This window comes from Procambarus clarkii, chromosome 32 (assembly GCF_040958095.1).
Source record: "Procambarus clarkii isolate CNS0578487 chromosome 32, FALCON_Pclarkii_2.0, whole genome shotgun sequence".
Lineage (NCBI taxonomy): Eukaryota > Metazoa > Arthropoda > Malacostraca > Decapoda > Cambaridae > Procambarus > Procambarus clarkii.
The window spans coordinates 10,920,451-10,938,914 of record NC_091181.1 but is presented as its reverse complement, the minus strand read 5'-3'; the positions used below and the strand labels follow the sequence as shown (position 1 = coordinate 10,938,914).

At 49.0% G+C, this 18,464-nt stretch overlaps 1 protein-coding gene across 1 annotated transcript in view; it reads left to right on the top strand.

Annotated features, from left to right (window-relative positions):
• Nucleotides 1-18,464, top strand: part of LOC123759554 (glutamate receptor ionotropic, delta-1-like) — a 110,428-nt gene that overhangs the window by 9,896 nt on the left and 82,068 nt on the right. The window contains exon 10 of the mRNA XM_069334757.1: nucleotides 4,043-4,227. Within this exon, the coding sequence (XP_069190858.1) occupies nucleotides 4,043-4,227 (185 nt within the window). The remainder of the gene's footprint in view (nucleotides 1-4,042; nucleotides 4,228-18,464) is intronic.

Below are 18,464 nucleotides of genomic sequence, written 5' to 3'. Positions count from 1 at the left end.
ATATATATATATATATATATATATATATATATATATATATATATATATATATATATATATATATATATATATATATATATATATGTCGTACCTAGTAGCCAGAATGCACTTCTCAGCCTACTATGCAAGGCTCGATTTACCTAAAAAGCCAAGTTTTCCTCATTTAATATATTTTCTCTAATTTTTTTCTTATGAAATGATAAAGCTACCTATTTTATTATGTATGAGGTCAATTTTTAATTATTTGAGTTAAAATTAACGTAGATATATGACCGAACCTAACCAACCCTACCTAACCTAACCTAACCTATCTTTATAGGTTAGGTTAGGTTAGGTAGTCGAAAAAGTTAGGTTAGTTTAGGTTAGGTAGGTTAGGTAGTCGAAAAACAATTAATTCATGAAAACTTGGCTTATTAGGCAAATCGGGCCTTGCATAGTAGGCTGAGGAGTGCGTTCTGGCTACTAGGTACGACATATATATATATATATATATATATATATATATATATATATATATATATATATATATATATATATATATATATATATATATATATATATATATATATTAAATATGACCGAAAAAGTAAGATTAATAATTCTAACACGAATTTTCTCAATCTTTCGTACATTTCTTTTCACTGTTGGAGGTAATTCAAAAATCAATTCTCCAAAATTCATTTTTATTTCTAGTCTGACGCGACACTTGAGCGCGTTTCGTAAAACTTATTACATTTTCAAAGACTTTGCACATACACAGCTGAATAGAACTTACATATCTCCAATTTGTTTATATCTACATTTGAGTGAGGTGGATGGGGTGAGGTGGTATTTAATAGGGTATTAATTTCATCAACACTAGACAGAACACGAAACAATGGGTATTGAAATGGAAGTGATTGTAGAAAGCCTATTGGTACATATTTCTTGATGCTTCTATATTGGAGCAAAGTCTTGAGGTGGGTAGAATATAGTTGTGCATTAATTGGCTGTTGATTGCTGGTGTTGACTTCTTAATGTGCAGTGCCTCGCAAACGTCAAGCCGTCTGCTATCGCTGTATCTATCGATGATTTCTGTGTTGTTTACTAGGATTTCTCTGGCGATGGTTTGGTTGTGGGAAGAGATTATATGTTCCTTAATGGAGCCCTGTTGCTTATGCATCGTTAAACGCCTAGAAAGAGATGTTGTTGTCTTGCCTATATACTGGGTTTTTTGGAGCTTACAGTTCCCAAGTGGGCATTTGAAGGCATAGACGACGTTGGTCTCTTTTAAAGCGTTCTGCTTTGTGTCTGGAGAGTTTCTCATGAGTAGGCTGGCCGTTTTTCTGGTTTTATAGTAAATCGTCAGTTGTATCCTCTGATTTTTGTCTGCAGGGATAACGTTTCTATTAACAATATCTTTCAGGACCCTTTCCTCCGTTTTATGAGCTGTGGAAAAGAAGTTCCTGTAAAATAGTCTAATAGGAGGTATATATATATATATATATATATATATATATATATATATATATATATATATATATATATATATATATATATATATATATATATATATATATATATATATATATATATATATATGCAATTGACGATCACAAAACACTGATCATTTTATGCGGAAAATCCACAGAGAAATATGAAATGAGGTGAACGTTTCGGCTTTGTTAAAGCCTTTGTCAACACCAGACTGACTCAGAAAAGAATGCGTCAGTCTGGTGTTGACAAAGGCTTTAACAAAGCCGAAACGTTCACCTCATTTCATATTTCTCTGTGGATTTTCCGCATATATATATATATATATATATATATATATATATATATATATATATATATATATATATGATGCGAACAACCTTGAATGGTCCCCAAGCATATATGCAAATGAAAACTCCACTCCCCAGAAGTGACTTGAACTCGGACCTCCAGGAGCACATTGCAACTTATGTCAAGGTGCCTTAATCTACTCGACCATCAGTGACTGCACATAAGGAGGTGATAGCCAATCATCTTGGGCATAGCTATTTCATCAAATCACTTCATTTTAGTGGGGCCACATGAGCAACAGAAATTCGAACAAGCTTGAATGGTACCCAAGCACACATGCAAATGAAAATTCCACACCCCAGAAGTGACTCGAACCCGGACCTCCAGGAGCACATTACAACTTGCGTCACAGTGTTGTAATCCACTCGTCCATCAGTGACCGCACATAAGAAGGTGATAGCCGAAGCTATTTGAAACTTCCCCCTCCCCTGGCGGCACTCTGATTGTAATCTTGGTCATAGCTATGCCATCAAATCACTTCATTTTAGTCAATGTCACTTCATGTGGCACATCAAAAAGTCAACACCAGCAATCAAGAGCCAATTAAAGCACAACTATATTCTACCCACTTCAAGACCCAGAAAGAACTTTGAAGCAGCAAGAGGAGGTATGGGCCAATAGGCCTTCTGCAGTTACTTCCATTTCTATGTTTTCATACCCATTGTTTCGTGTTCTGCCTTCTGTTTGTCACCCCACCCAAAACTTTTGTGCCATATCACCACTCCTGAAACGATTATAAGTATGATGAAATTTTATGTGTAAACTAAGTCTTTGAAAATATAATAAGCATTACGAAATGCATTCAGGCGTCAGACCAGAAATCAAGAATGAATTTTGGAGAGTTAATTAATTTTTAATTGATTAACAATTAATTAAAAATTAATCAATTGTAATTAATTTCAATTACCCAATTTCAATTACAAATATTAATAATTCTAACACGAATTTTCTCAATATTTCTTATGTTTCTTTTCACTGTCGATGGTAATTGAAAAATAAATTCTCCAAAATTCAATTTTATTTCTAGTCTGACGCGACGCCTGAACGCGTTTCGTAATAACTTATTACATTTTCAAAGACTTAAGTTTACACACACAGCTGTAACATGTAAACACGCAAATTAGTCTATACTTATACTCGCATCATACTCGTGGATGAGTGGATATGGTACAACAGTTTTGGGTGAGATTAACAAACTTATGACAAACACAAGACAAAACACGAAACTATGGGTATTAATTGGACATGAGAACATAAGAATGGAAGTAACTGCAGAGGGCCTATTGGCCCATACCTCCTCTTGATGCTTCTATATTGGTTCGGAGTCTTGAAGTGGGTAGAATATAGTTGTGCATTAATTGGCTGTTGATGACTTTTTGATGTGCAGTGCCTCGCAGATCTCGTTCCTCCTACTATCGCTGTATCTATCGATGATTTCTATGTTGTTTGTTAAGATTTCTCTGGTGATGGTCTGGTTGTGAGAGGAGATTATATGTTCCTTCATGGAGCCCTGTTGTTTATGCATTGTTAATCGCCTGGAAAGAGACGTTGTTGTCTTGCCTATATACTGAGTTCTTTGAGGCTTACAGTCCCCAAGTGGGCATTTGAAGGCATAGACGACGTTGGTTTCCTTCAAGGCATTCTGCTTTATGTCTGGAGAGTTTTTCATGAGTAGGTTGGCCGTTTTTTTGGTTTTATTGTAAATCGTCAATTGTATTTTCTGATTTTTGTCTGTAGGGATAACGTTCCTATCAACAATGTCTTTCAGGACCCTTTCCTCCGTTTTATGAGCTGTGGAAAAGAAGTTCCGGTAAAATAGTCTAATAGAGGGTACATATGTTGTGTTAGTTGACTCTTCAGAGGTTGCATAGCGTTTAACCTTTCTTTTTATGATGTCTTCATAAGACATCATAATGTCTTCATGTCATTTGTTGACATGTCTTCAGGCATTTGTTGCTTTGGTCCTGGCATCAGTTATTATTTATCATGACATTCACTTGGAATGAAAGCTTAACAAGTATCCGAACTTGACAAATATAAAGACAATGCGTCAATAACATACAAACACTTGACTTGATATTCCTGGTCGTCTACACAACAAATTACGGAGCTATGTGCGGCAGGCTCCTCACCTCAAACGTGGCTCAAAAACTCCACATGATGTCCAAGCAAACAAAAAAAAAAAAAAAAAAAATTGTATACATGCACCATCATACAGGAGAGCTGTGGGTGGCGCTGCTGGTGAGCGTGGTGGTATGTGGCGTGATCCTGTGGCTGCTGCAGAGGGCGTGGCAGTGGGTGGCTGGTGGGCGTCGGATTTCATACAGCTCCATTCTTCTGTATATCTGGGGAGACCTGATGGAGCAGACGGCTATTCACCTCTCCGTCAGCTACTCAGGAAGAGTAAGTACTTAATGTGTAATTGCATAATATGCTTTTGAATTGCATTTTGTCTAAAGTGTCAGGTATTGACAGAATGTTCACTTTGAGAAGAGTTATATGTATAACTAATAACATATTTTTACCGGAATTTACTAGATGGCTACTGACACTAAGTTGCCTCGACGAGGGCAGGAAACCGGCGGCTTATCGTAGGTCCCCTCCCCCAATTTTGCCTCAATAATCTTTGCCAGTTAGATTTTGAAATTCAACAGTCATGGCATTTATGGCTTCGGCGGGTACACAGTTCCATGGGTTTACAACCCTATTGGTGAAAAAGCAACTTATGTTCTCAGTCCAACATTGTGGCTTGTTGAACATGTAACCATTGCTTCTTGTTTGTGTTACATCTGACTTTTAGAAGAAATTTTCCAAATTGTTCCTGCAAAGTTTTCTCCAAATTGTTCAGTATTTTAAAAGTTTCAATGAAATCCTCCCTGTCATGCCTGGTTTGCAGTATTGTTTGGCCTGTGGCCTGCAACCATTCATGATACGAGAGATGACTAAGCTCTGGAATGTCTTTAGTGTCCCGGTGTTGCACTTTTAGGTAATTTTCAGGGGGAGTCCGGTCGGTTCCTCGGAGCTATCCAGGCTGAATGGATATGTTAACTTTCTGGCATCAGTCAATGCATGGATTTCTTGCCTACCGGGGACCACGAGCCAGAACCTGGCCCCTTCTAGAGAGCCCCGAGGAGCAATGGCCTATAGAGACCCCCCCCATGTGGTTGGGAGCATTCTATGTCTGTCATCGACCGAGATAGGCACCCAGAAAGATAGGCGCACCAAAACAAACCACTATTCTGGTAAAACTATTGCTACCGAAAGCTGAACAGGTGGACAGAACTCCCCAAACGAAAATTAGCAAACGAGCCTGACGTCATCACGTTGCCGCGCCGCTGTCTGCGCAACCAACCCCCCCCCCCCTCCTCTCCGGGAGGGGGAAGGGGGAGTCCAAGACTCACCCGCCGGTGACCCAACCTTCAGTTCTTGACTGATGGGAGTCTGGTCAGGTCGTGCCTCTGGCTCCAGTTTTTGTTTCAGTTGTGTGGCTTGAGGTGTTGGCTGTCTCTTTCAGATGGTGCAGGAGCCAGGAGTCATTACAGGGTACTCGGGTTCCATGCGCCTAGAGTTACCTTCCCTAGGTGCCCAGTAAGTACTGCCCTTGGGGCTTGGGGCCACCATCCACAAGTCACCTCAGGATCTGCCTTCGCTGTGCCGTTTACTGCTTGGTACTTGGCCGCCCTTGCTGTCAGCTGTTTTTTTCTTGCCCTTGTTTGTCTCTGGGTAGGGGGTGGTTTTTGTCACTGGCAGGGGTGTGGGTGTGGGGTGTGGGGTTAAAACTAGCACAGCAAGTTTTCACCTATAACAGTGGCCGGATCAACTGCCAGGGTACGTTGTCCTCTTGTGCGGTTTTCTTTTGTTTTAGTTTTCTTCCTGGTGGGGGGGGGGAGGTTTGCCTTGCTCCCTTTTGCTGTACTAGGGGTGTATATATTGCCTATATTTTCTACTTTTGGCAGTACTCCCTGCTTGGACCCCATGTGTGGACTCGTCCCGCGGGTTCAGCTTTAGAAGTTTGTTTGGTAGACTTGGGCACCGGTTCGCAGTACCCTGCCTGGGCTTCCCTTCGCATGTTACCAAGGATAAGGGCCCTGGGGAAACCCCACGGGGGCTATGTGGTCCGATGTATGTCACCCCCCCTCGCGTCTTACGAGTTCAAAGGTTGCTCTGTCCCCTTGTCCCAGGGTGACACTCACCGGTTGTGCCTCCGCCAGGATGCCTGTTGGGGCGGTGATTCTACTGACTTTGGAGTCGTGCGAAGTGTTTTGTTTGTACATACTCCAGTTCACCCAAGCCACTGATAATGATATATGGGTGAAGGCAGCTACTGCGTTGCATGCTAGATTTACCTTGCTGCAACGAGCTCGGTTGGTTGCGGCCCCTAATGCCCCAAGACTGCCCCGTTTTGCTTATAGGGACCCGGACTTGGGGGTGGGAGTCGCTTCGGCTTGGTTCCGTCCGCCGCTCCTGGTCCTTCCCCCTCTGTTGTTCATCCAGTTCCCACCTTTCTCCTTGCTTCCGACCCTGAAACGTCTGAGGGTTTTGGAGTCGGGGCAGGTTCTAGTTGGTGTTAAGATTTGGGTGGTCTCGAGGGTGTCCCCTTCTGGGGTTGCGGCGGAGGCATTCGAGCATGGGCCTTCAGCTGGAGCTTCTGGGTCTGGCCAGTGGGCCCCCTTCGTTCCTGCTTTTTCGGCTGCTCCCACTTTTTCTTTAGAAGCAGGGGGTTTGGAAACCGTCTCGGCCACGAGTCCTCAGGGAGAGGTTTCTGGGGCTGGGGAGGGGTTTACTTGGGGGCCTTGGAGCCCATTGGACCCGCTTGGGTTTTTCTGCCCTCAGAGCGGGGCTTAGTGTTACAAGGAGAGGGGTTCTCTTTCTCTCCCACTGCGTACGAATTGGATTTGGTATCTACCCCTCCCAGGGTTCGGTTTCGTGATCCCGTGGGTTCCTCGGTTCCATCTTTCAAGAGGTTTTTGGCTTCCTGCGTCCCATCTTCTGAGGTATGGGAAGCCCTTGCGGCTTACCTCCTGTGTGACCCAGATTATGCTTTTGTGATGGATCCGCGTTCTTTCGTGTACGGTTCATCTTGTCCGTGCTGGGTTCGTTATGAAGTTCCGGAGACGTCATGGTTGGCAGACTGTCCTCTCATTTCATTGGAGGCTTAGCACACGTTCTCTCAGTCAAGTGCGCTTGACTGGCGAGAGACTCAGATGGCGTTTCAGGTTTTCCAGGGGACGACTTTTAGCACCTCGATGCTTGTTTGTTCGCCCCTGCCCTTGTGCGGGATGTTGGAGTTATTCAGCTTCACGTGTAGCTTGCAGCCTTGGTTGCGGAGGATTTGCGTATGTGTGGCCAGCTTGATTCGCACCACTTTTCTTGTCCTTGGATTGACTTGAGTTGGATGTGGGGACGCTTGAGGCCGCTGCCAGGTCTAGTGCCCTCTGCAGTGCAGAGGGCAGTGCAGGCGTCGTCTGCTTTGTTGAAGCTCTTGGCGCCACTCCTGCGTGATGCAGTTTCACGGTTCTATGGTTCTCCCCTCGTGTGTCGGCAGGCAGTGCTGGTTTCTTCTTTGGAATCCGCTTGGGCCCTGGCTCTTCGCCTTTTTATAATAATAATAATAATAATAATTTTATTTAGGTAAGGTACATACATAAAGAGATTTTACAAAGTTTGTTGGCTTTAAGATAGAGCTAGTACATACAATGCCTAAAGCCACTATTACGCAAAGCGTTTCGGGCAGAAACGCTTTGCGTTTTGCGTTTCGGGCAAAGCGTTTTCGTTTTTATCCTTTGCTGTTTGCGGAGTCTTCGGTGGTGCAGTACCTGCAGGCGGCTTCAGTTAGATGTCGACCTATGTCTGACTTGTTAGTGATCTGGGGGGCTCGTGTGGGGGGGGGCCTTCCCGGAAGGGGCGTGCCAGGGCTTGGGGTTCCGTTCGTCGTGGTGGGCCAGTGGTGAGGCCAGTGGTGCGTAGTGGTGCCAGACTCGGGGCAGGCGCCTCCTTCGGTTCCGTCTTTTTCTGGTCGGTGCGGGGATTACCCTGTCCGTCGCTCAGGTTCTCTTAAGGTGCGTCGACCCTTTTGCGGTTCGTCCCATTGTCGGGGCGATAGGGGGAAGGCTTGCTCTGTTTGTTCGCACCTGGTCCCACGATTCGTGGGCTTTTCGGGTTGTTTCGTGTGGCCTGTGGTGGTGTTGGGTGGTCCCTCCTCACTCGAGGGGTCGAAACAACGTCGTCTCTCAGGTGGGTTTCCCACTTATTTCCGGTCCCGAAACAGGACTGAGCGGACTTTGGGTTCATTCTGGACTTATCCCATCTGAACCCGTGGGTTTATTGCCTTTCCTTCAGGATGACTACTCTGTCCCAGGGCCGTCTTCTATTGGATGGTGTCCCTGGACCTCAATGACGCGTATTGGCATGTCTCGGCTCATTCAAGGTTCAGGGACTGGCTTGGTTTTGTTGTGGGGCGTCAGGGTTTCCACTTTCGTTGTCTTCCCTTTGGGTTGAATCTGGTGCCTCGCATTTTCAGACTCCTTACTCGAGTCGTAGCAGCCCATCTTCGTCTGTTAGGTGTTCAGGTTCTGGCCTACCTCGACAACTAACTGGTTTGGGCTCCCTGCCAGTCCACATGTCTGCTTTCCGGGTCCGGGTTCTTGGTGAAATGGAGGACGTCCCATCTGGTTCCCACTAAGGTTCGGTCTTGGTTGGGTCTGGTTTAGGACGTCTCTTCCTCCCACGGCTCTGCTCCGTCTATGTTCCCGCCTTTGTCTGTTCCTGAGGGGATCCTGGGTCACAAGGTAGTTGCTCGAGAGCTTGTGCGGGAGTCTGAACTTTGCCATGATGGTCTACTCGCCAGGTCGGGTGTTGCTCCGTTGGCTGTTCTGGTTCCTTCAGGGACGGCCCTTCCACCTCCCTCGCGATCGTTGGGTTCGGCCTCCAGGAGCTTTGCGTCAGTTGCTGTATCGGTGGCTTCCTCGTGGGGTTTTTCGGGATACAGTGCCTTGGCAGCTACCAAAACCCTCACTCGATGTGTTCACTAATCCGTCGTCTCTTGGCTGGGGCTTTGTGACCAGTGCTCACCAGGCCCGCCAGGGGCGGTGGGGTCCGTCCTTCCGTCAGGCTCACAGCACGGTCAGGGAGATTGCGACAGTGTGGATGTCACTCCGGAAGATTCGAGTCGCTCGTGATCTGTTTTTCGGACTGCTGCCTAGTGGTTCGTTGCCTGAACCGAGAGGGGTTCGATGCTGTCTTTGGCTTTTAGCCTGGTTGCTTCGGTGGCTCGTCTGCAGAGTTCTCGGGCTTTAACTCTCCTGGCGGTTCACGTCTGGGGGGGTGTCCAACGTCCTGGCAGACGGTCTGTTTCATTTCCTTCACTATCCAAGGAGTAGACAGTCGACGCCGACTCCTTCAATTGAGTGTACTTGTCGTTCGGGACTCTGGACGTTGAGGCGTCTCCCGGTACACGCGGCGGCCATCCCCGACAGCGAGGCTGTCTGGGTCGATGCCTTTTGGCTGGACTGGGCGAGGTGGGGTTACCTGTACCTCTTTTCCCCGGTTCAGCTGTTGCTCCAGGTCCTGGCTCCCTTGGAGACTTACCTGGGAAGAGTTATCCTTCTGGCTCCTTGGTGGCTGGCCCAGCCTTGGTTTCAGGTGCTGCTGGCTCGGTGTCCAAACCCGAGGGACTTCCCGGGGCTTTGCCTCTTTCAGCAGATCAGTCCAGCCCGATACGAGGCTTTTTCGGTCTTCTCCTCGAGTCTTGACGTCTGATGTTTTTAACTCGAGTTTATCATCACTTGTATGGTGCGCAGGTGGCTTCGTTGTTGGTCTCCCACCTGCGTACTTCATCTCGGCGACAGTATGAACTTTCCTGGCAGTCCTTCCGGTTCTTCCAATCACTGCTTAGGTATTCTTCAGTCTCTGATAGGTTTGTTCTGTCCTTTCTCTCTTGGTTGTTTCAGGAACCGTCATCATATGCCTAATACTGTCTCCTCGTATCGTGTGACGCTGGTGGAGCCGCTTCAGCCTGCTTTCGGTGTTCATGTTACTTCTGCCCCGTTCCGCAAGCTGTCTTGGGCGTTGTTTCACCGCTAGCCTGCTCATGCACCTCCTGAGCCGTCCTGGTCTTTGTACCATGCGCTCTTGTTTCTTTCTTCTCCTTGGTTTGTTTTGGCCTCTTCCGTTCAGGATTGTTTTTCTATGGCTCTTTTCCTGTTGACATTGGCCTCTGGGGGTAGGGTTGGGGAGCTTCATGCTCTTTTCCGGTGCAGGGGTTTCTGGTCTTTCGGTGCTGGTGGTCATTTTGTTCGGTTCCAGCCGTCTCCTTCTTTTCTGGCGAAGAATGAGATGGCTGCATTTTGGAAGGGACGTGGGTTGTTGAGGCCGGGAATGCATCATGTGTTGTATCTGGTTGCGACTCTCCGCCATTATTTGAGCACCACGGCATCGGTGGCCAGAGATGCACTTCGGGTTGACCCGGGTTCCCTTCTTTCCTGCTCCCGGGCTCCAGTCTCTCAGGTTGTCTGCAGTGTTATTAGGTCTAGCCAGCCTGCAGTTTATCTCCATGCCCACGACGTTCGTGAGTTTGCGGCTTTGGCTGCCATCTTTGGCAACATGACTTGGGTTGATATTCTGGTGCGTGGTTTTTAGAGGTCGAACAGGGTCCTGGCAACTCATTACCTGGTAAATGTTCCTGGGCCAGGTAGGGCCTGTGTTGCATTGGGTCGTGGTTGCAATCAGTTGTCTCGACTTCGCGTTGAGGAGTGAGGATGGATTGCCACCCGGGTAAGTCCCTCTCTTTCCTTATCTGTGGGTAGCTAGCTCCGAGGAGCCGACGGGGCTCTCCCGAAAAAATGAACATTGAATGTAATGAAACGTCATTTTCTGGGTGAGTCCCGGAGGCTCCCCGGCATCCCTCCCTTCTTCCGGTCGGCGTTTTTTTAACATCCAGCATAAGAACTGAAGGTTCGGTCGCTGGGGGGTGGGTCTGGGGCTCCCTCTTCTCCCTCCCAGGGAGGGAGGAGGGGTTTGCACAGAACGCGGCGCGGCAACATGATGACGTCAGGCTCGTTGACTAATTTTCGTTTGGGGAGGTCTGGCCACTTGTTCGACTTTCGGTAGCAATAGTTTTATCAGAATAGGGGTTTGTTTTGCGACGCCTACCTTTCTGGGTGCCTATCTCGGTCGATGGCAAACATAGAATGCTCCCAACCACAGGGGGGGGGGTCTCTATAGGTCATTGCTCCTCGTGAATCTCTAGATGGGGCCAGGTTCTGACTCGTGGTCCCCGGTCGGCAAGAACTCCATGCATTGACTTATGCCAGAAAGAAAAACATATCTATTGAGCCTGGATAGCTCCAGGGAGCCTTTCGCACTCACACAGAAAATGGCGTTTCATTACATTCAATGCTGGTTTTTTTAACTACTGACTCCCTAAAATTAGGAACTAACCAGCCACTGGGAAACTGTTGTGTTCTTCTTGGGGTAGTGGACTGTATCTATTCTGTGTATTTCCTAAATGACTCAGTTTTCAGAATGATCCAACAGAATTGGGGCTGCTTATCATTAACCAGTTGAATGAAAAAATCTCCACTCACCACTTGGTAAAAAGTGGTGATTCCGTCCTCTGCCTCTGGGGGGGCGTGGACGTCGGGCTCTGGCTGCCAGTAGCTGTTTGTCGCTGACTGGTGGTGGTTGCTCGTTGCTGTGGGGCGCCAGCTGACTGAGGCGGAGGTCAGCAATATGGCGGCGGCTGGTGGTGGCCGCATCCACCGTGTGAATACTGCTCGGCTGGAGTTCTCTGCGCCGGTGGATTGGGAACTAGTGGCGGCTGTGCTTTTGGATGTCCTTCAGGTGGATATTAAGGATCTCCTCGGTCTCGAGAAATTTTCTCCCACTCGCGTGGCGGTGACGTTTGCCACGTCACCTGGATACGAGCGGTTTGTGGGGTGTTGGAACGAGCGGACGACTCCCCTTCCTCATTCGGCTGTGTCTGTGACTGTCTCTGATCCGTGGGGTCCACTGACCTTTGTGAGCGTGCACGGGGTACCTGTTACGTTTCCAGAGGTGGAGCGTTCTTATGTGTTTACGAGGTATGGTACGGTGTTGCGTCATCGGTACAACTTGTTTAGTGCCGGGCGGCTGCGGGGCCTCCGGCTGGGTACTCGCACGCTGCATATGCGCCTCAAGGAGCCCATCCCCTCCAAGGTTATGTGCTGTGGTCTTGCGCTCCGAGTTTTCTATCCAGGGCAGGCCCGCACGTGCTTCCGCTGTAGGGAGGAGGGCCATGACGCTGCCCAGTGTGAGGTTCCTCGAATGGAGACTGCTGCTGTATTCAGTGTGGGGGATTTTCCCCCCCTCCGTGAGGATGGTGCATCCCTGGCTGGTCCTCGGCGTGGGGGTGTGAATGGTGGGGCACCTGTGACTGTTGTGCCTGGTGGTGCACCTGCGACTGTTGTGCCTGGTGGTGCACCTGTGACTGTTGTGCCTGGTGGTGCACCTGCGACTGTTGTACCTGGTGGTGCACCTGCGACTGTTGTGCCTGGTGGTGCACCTGCGACTGTTGTGCCTGGTGGTGCACCTGCGACTGTTGTGCCTGGTGGTGCACCTGCGACTGTTGTGCCTGGTGGTGCACCTGCGACTGCTGTGCCTGGTGGTGCACCTGCGACTGCTGTGCCAGGTGGTGCACCTGCAACTGTTGTGCCTGGTGGTGCACTTGCGACTGCTGTGCCTGGTGGTGCACCTGCGACTGTTGTGCCTGGTGGTGCACCTGCGACTGTTGTGCCTGGTGGTGCACCTGCGACTGCTGTGCCTGGTGGTGCACCTGCGACTGTTGTGCCTGGTGGTGCACCTGCGACTGCTGTGCCTGGTGGTGCACCTGCGACTGCTGTGCCTGGTGGTGCACCTGCGACTGTTGTGCCTGGTGGTGCAACTGCGACTGTTGTGCCTGCTGGTTCGTCTGTGCCTGTAGTGTCTCCTGTGCCAGCTGTGGTGGAGGACGTGGCTGCTCCTGATTCCCGTCTTCTACTTCCGGTGGATGTGGAGGTGCATCCTGTTCCTGGTGCTTCGTTGGTGAAGGGGCGTGGTGTTGGGAGTGTCGTCTCGGTGCCTCCCATTGTAGGCGATGTGTTCGCTGAGGGTGATGGAAGCGTCGTCGTTGGTGCCGGCGTTCCTGTTGCATGCATTGCGAGTCCACTTTCTGCTCCCCCTGAGGGTGCGTTCCATGAGGGGGCGTTGACCTCCCTTGCTCCTCGCCGGAAGCGCGTTGCGGGGGCGCGCTCACGCAGTCGAGAGCCCCCTGGCAAACGGATTGAGGCTTCGCGGAGTTGTGCCTTGGGTGGTGCCCCCCCTCCTCCTCCTAATTCTCCTGTGTCTGATATGGATTCCGGAAGTGATGCAGTGCCGGTTGGCAGCAAGAATTCCTCGTCGGTGGTGGACGTTGGTGATACCTGGTCAGTGGCAGCGGGGTCTCGGCGTGATTCTCTGGGTGATGCCGGCACTGTCCGCCTCCTGCGAGATCAGAGGCCCGGCATTATGGTGGATGCCCCGACGGTGGGGCGGCGGCAGTTTGAGCCTCAGGATGATGACGGCGCCTCTGCAGTGGGTGGCTCTGTGCCCTCTGGTGGTCCTGGAGGGGCTGAGGGTCATTAATGGGTTCGATGGCGCCTGCTATTGTTTGTGCGTCTTTGAATATTCGTGGTCTGAATGCTTTGGCGGTCCAATTGGGCCTTGTGGATGTGCTTCAGGAGCAGCGGGTGGATGTGGCTCTGATCCAAGAGCACAATGTTCGGGATGTGTCTGTGTTGCAGGGGTTGTGTGCTGAGTATCATGTTGTGTTGAACCCGCCGAGGACGTCCTTTAGGGGAACGCTGATGTTGTTTTCGCGGAGGGCATCTATTTCCGTGCTTCACACGGAAATGGATGAAGAAGGGCGGGTCTTGTTTGTTCGGGCTGAGTATTTGGGGGTTGTGATTCCGTTATTGACGGTGTATGCCCCTTCTGGGGTGGCGCATCGTCAGGACCGGGAGCTGTTTTTTCGGGAGGGGCTTTTGCCATACCTGCGGCATGATACGCGGGATTTGATCTTTGGGGGGGATTTTAATCGTGTTACGTGTGTGAGGGATTGCACTAGTGCTCACCCTCGGAATGTTTCGGCCGCTTTAATTGAGGTTTTGCGTGCGTGCGGGTTTCGCGATGTGGCTGTTTTGTGTGGCGGCTCGTTGGAGTATACCTTTGCTGTGCGTGGGGCGAGTTCTAGGTTGGATAAGTTCTATGTTTCTGGAGGGGAATGTTCGGTTTTTGATTTTCGCACGGTCCCGGTGGCTTTCTCAGATCATTGTTTGGTGGTTGTCCGGGTTGGTGTCCGGAGTCAGGTGCGGGTGGGGCCTGGGTGGTGGAAACTTAATTGTCGGTTATTGCGTTGTCCACGTATTTGTGCGCAGTTTCGGGCCTGGTGGGTTGGCATCGTTGCCCGGAAGGCTGATTTCTCCTCTTTGTTCGTTTGGTGGGAGTGGTGTAAGGTGGAGTGTCGGAGGTTTTTTGGGATTGTTGCTAAGCGGGAGGCTGCCGGGAGGTTTGGTCTGCTGCGGTTACTTCAGGTGCGTTTGTCTTCTTTATATGTGCAGTTGAATGCTGGGGTTGACTGCTTTAGTGAGATTGCTGAGTGTAAGAAGCGTATTTGTGATTTGCGTGCGGTGTTGGCTGACGGTGTTCGCGTGCGTGCTCGTGTAGCTGAGCGGGTGGATGGGGAGAGGCTCTCTCCCTTTCTTTTAGGGAGGGAGAAGGCTGCTAGGGGTTCCGTTCTTCTCAAGGGCCTTCGGCGGCCTGATGGGTCTGTGATTTCTAGCCGTGGAAACATCCTTCACCAACCGGTCACACTCCGAGCGCGACAAACCGGGGAAGCACCTGTCCAAAAAGGAACCCGCTAGCACACTATCCCCATGCACCTCCACATAGAGTGCCTCCAACTCCTGCTGCGCAGTAAGCAGAACACCCTCTGTGCGGAGCTCCTGGAGGTGGTTCGGTCGTTTCCTTCTGGGAGAGTGCCGGGTGGAGATGGCCTGCCCATTGAGTTCTTCCTTACCTTTTGGGATGTGTTGGGGGAGGTGCTTTTGGAAGTGGTGCAGGCGTGTTTGCGTTTGGGTGCTCTGCCTGATTCCTTTTGTGACGGGATCGTGCGGCTGCTCCCGAAGCCGGGCGATTTGCAGTTGTTTTCCAATTGGAGGCCTATTACGCTCTTAAATGTTGATTATAAAATTCTTTCTAAGGTTTTAGCGCGTCGATGTCGGGGTGTCGTTGCGTCGGTGGTCTCTATGGTGCAATTTTGTGGTGTGCCTGGCCGTGCCCTGATGCATTGCAATGCCTTACTTCGTGACGTGCTTCTCTATGCGTCCGAGTATCGGCTTTCGGCGGCTATGATCAGCTTGGACTGGTCCAAGGCCTTTGATCGGGTGTCTTTAGAGTTTGTTTTTAGTGCTATGGAGAGGCTTGGTTTTCCGGTGGTGTTTGTGGGGTGGGTCCGTTTGTTGTATGTCCGGAGTCGCAGTCGCGTTTGTGTGAATGGGTTTTTTAGCTCATTTTTTCCTATTTGCCGTTCCGTTCGTCAGGGGTGTCCCATGTCCATGCTTTTGTATGTGATTTTTCAGGAAACTCTTTTCCGGGCGGTGAAAGCGTGTTCCTTGATTGTGCCTCCTTGTCTGCCGTCCGGTCTCCGGCTACCCGTTTGCGGGTATGCTGACGACACCGTTTTATTTCTAGCTTCGGAGGGTTCTGTTGAAGCTGTCCAGGACGTTCTCCTGCGGTTTGAGTCCGCTACGGGGGCCGTTCTTAATCAGGCGAAGTCGGGGTTGATGGGGATCGGTGCGTGGGCCTCCTGCCTGGTGTGGGATAGGTCGTGGTTTCCGGTGGTCTCCTCGATTCGGGTTCTTGGGGTTACTTGGTTTGCCTCCTATGACCACTCCTTGGAGTGGAATTGGGGTGCTGTCTCTCGGTCGGTTGGTGTTGCAGTTGGCCTTTTGTCGCGTCGTCCTTTAACGATTTATCAGAGGGGACTGCTTGTTGCGTGTAAGGTCTTGTCGCGTGTCTGGTTTGTGGCTCGATGTTTCCCGTTGGATCGTCGGAAAGCCTTGAGTTTGGAGAGTGTGGTGTATAGATATGTATGGTGTGGGCGTTATCAACCAGTGCGCCGTTCGACGTTGGTGTTAGGGGTGAGAGAGGGGGGTGTTGGCATTCCTGACGTCTTCACGAAGGCCAAGGCCCTCTTCTGGGTCTCGTTGCGTCGGGGGCTGGCTCTCGGTGGGGGGTTGAATACGCTGGGTGTTTTTTTCTGCTCGCTTCGCTTCAGTTTTTTGGTTGATTTGGGGGTTTGTCAGGAGGTGGCCTTCTTTACCCCCCCCTGTTTATTCTTGGGCCGTGGGGATTCTTCGGGAGCTCTGCCGCCATCCTGGGTTTCTGTCCTTCTCATGCAAGGCTGTGTATGGGGTGTTGTTGCCCCGGGTGCGGCCTCGAGTGGAGGGCTTATTCCCGTGTTGGGATTGGGGTGGTATTTGGTCGTGTTTGGGGGCACGGCTCTTGGCGCCTCAGCAGCGTGAATTGCTGTTTCGGGTTCTGCATTTGTCGCTGGCGACAAATGAGCGGTTGTGTATGCTTGACTTGCGTGATTCTGGGGCGTGTGTTCATTGTAGTTTAAGTGAATCGCAGGTGCATGTATTTTATTTTTGTGTCCAGTTACAGGGGTTGGTGGACTGGTTTTGGGATGTCCTGGAGGTGTTTTGTGGTCCGGGTTGTCGGGGTGATGTTTTGCAGTTTTTGTTTTTGTATTTTCCGGCTTATTCGCTGCGGGTGCGTAATACATTATGTGTTTTGGTTGCTGATTATGTGTTTTGTGTGTGGGTTGGGAGGCGGGAGGGTTTTGGGATTGCCCGAATTTTAGGATTTTTACGGGGGCGCATGCGGTTTACCTGGTGGTGGTTGCAGCGCGCTTTTCCGGAGGAGTTTGGTCGGTGGTTCACAGATGCCTATGTTCGTGGGGTTGCCTTTGGGTCGGCAGGTGCCATGGTGGGAAGGTGATATTCTCGTCTTGGGTGGGGTTGGGGTGTCGATGGGGGTTTAGAGGGGTTGGGGGGTTTCGGGGTTTGCTTTGCTATGCGCTCCCTTTCCGCTTCTTTGGGTGTCCTTGGCGGGGGTTGCGTGTGATTGTGTGTCTCCCCCCTTGAGATGCTGCTGCTCCTGTGTGTGTGTGGTGTGTTTCCGTACCTCCGGGTGCCGGTTGTGTCCGTATGCGTGTGGGTGTGTGGTTTTGAGGGGGGTTTTGGCTCCTGCGTGGGCCTGGGTTTTCTGCTGTACTGTTTTCTACTGTTCTTTTTGTGGCCGTGTTTCGCTTTGGCCTGTGACCCATTATTTTCCGTGCTTGGGTGCTGTGTGGTGTGCCGTGGTGTGGGTGGTATGAGTGTGTTTGTCTTGTTGTTTAGAGTGTGTTTAGTGTGTGTGTACATACTTTCTTCTCATTTAGTGTATGTCATTTTCCTGGGTAGCGCGTGTATGGTCCTATGCTCCTTTGTTCTTCTGTGTGTGTGGTAGGCGTGGTTTTGTTCACGTGATTCTATGTCCACGTCTGTGTATGTTTTGTGTTCTTGGTTCCCGGTGTGTTTAAATGTTATTTATGTACTTTATTGTTTTCTTTATTTTTCATGTAATTTTCTTGGCCATGTTCTGTGTTGCTATGTAGATATGAACTGTTTAGCCTATTGTTTCCATGTACTGTTTTAGCACTTAATTCCCTGTACTGTTTAGCCCATTGCTTCAATGCGTTTTTATTTTGTTCAGCGCTTGTGATTGTTTTGCGGTTACTGTTATTGTTTAGTGTACAGAATGTTTATCACTGTGTACTGTTCCTTCATTGGTATACTTGATGTGTACAGGTTTGCGTTGTTTTGTGTGTTCTTGTATTTGTGTAATTTATAAAAATACAAAAATAAAAAATTGGTAAAAAGTAATATATGTAAATACAGCAGCACTAACACGGATACAAACTATTTTGGCCTCTCCTTTAAATCTGGTATCTTGCCACATATGAATTATTATAAACAATGACAAGATTCTGTAATGATATGAATTTACCTATTGCAACTGTATACTTTAATTAATTTTTAAGCAATTGCAATATATCAAATATTTGTCAAACATTGATTGCCCTAGTTAATATGATTTATTTTAGTGGCAAGTAATTTACTTACAGAGGTGAGCTCAAAAGCCCATGATGTAACCAAACCTGCAATAAAAGTGGTTAGTGGCACAAAAAGAAATTGGATCCAATCTCTAGTTACTACACCACAAACCTCCCTTTATGTTATTAGGATGCAGGTACAGAGCTTTGTCTTATTGCACTAAGACTTTAGCCCTCTTGTAGGCCCAGAGCTTGTAGTGTTGTTCACTGCTGTTGTTGGAATGGTGGTGTTGACTCCGTCGGCTTCTAGCTTCAGCTCTTGTTTACACTCCACTCATAGTTTTATGGTAAGACACACACTTGTTTCATTAAAGTAAAGTGTGTTAATTTTTATACGCATTTATATACAGTTAAAACCACTGACTAGGTCCATGTGTGGTGGCAGAGTTTTGTATACACAAGTGTGGGAAGGTGTGTGGCGTCGCTGCTG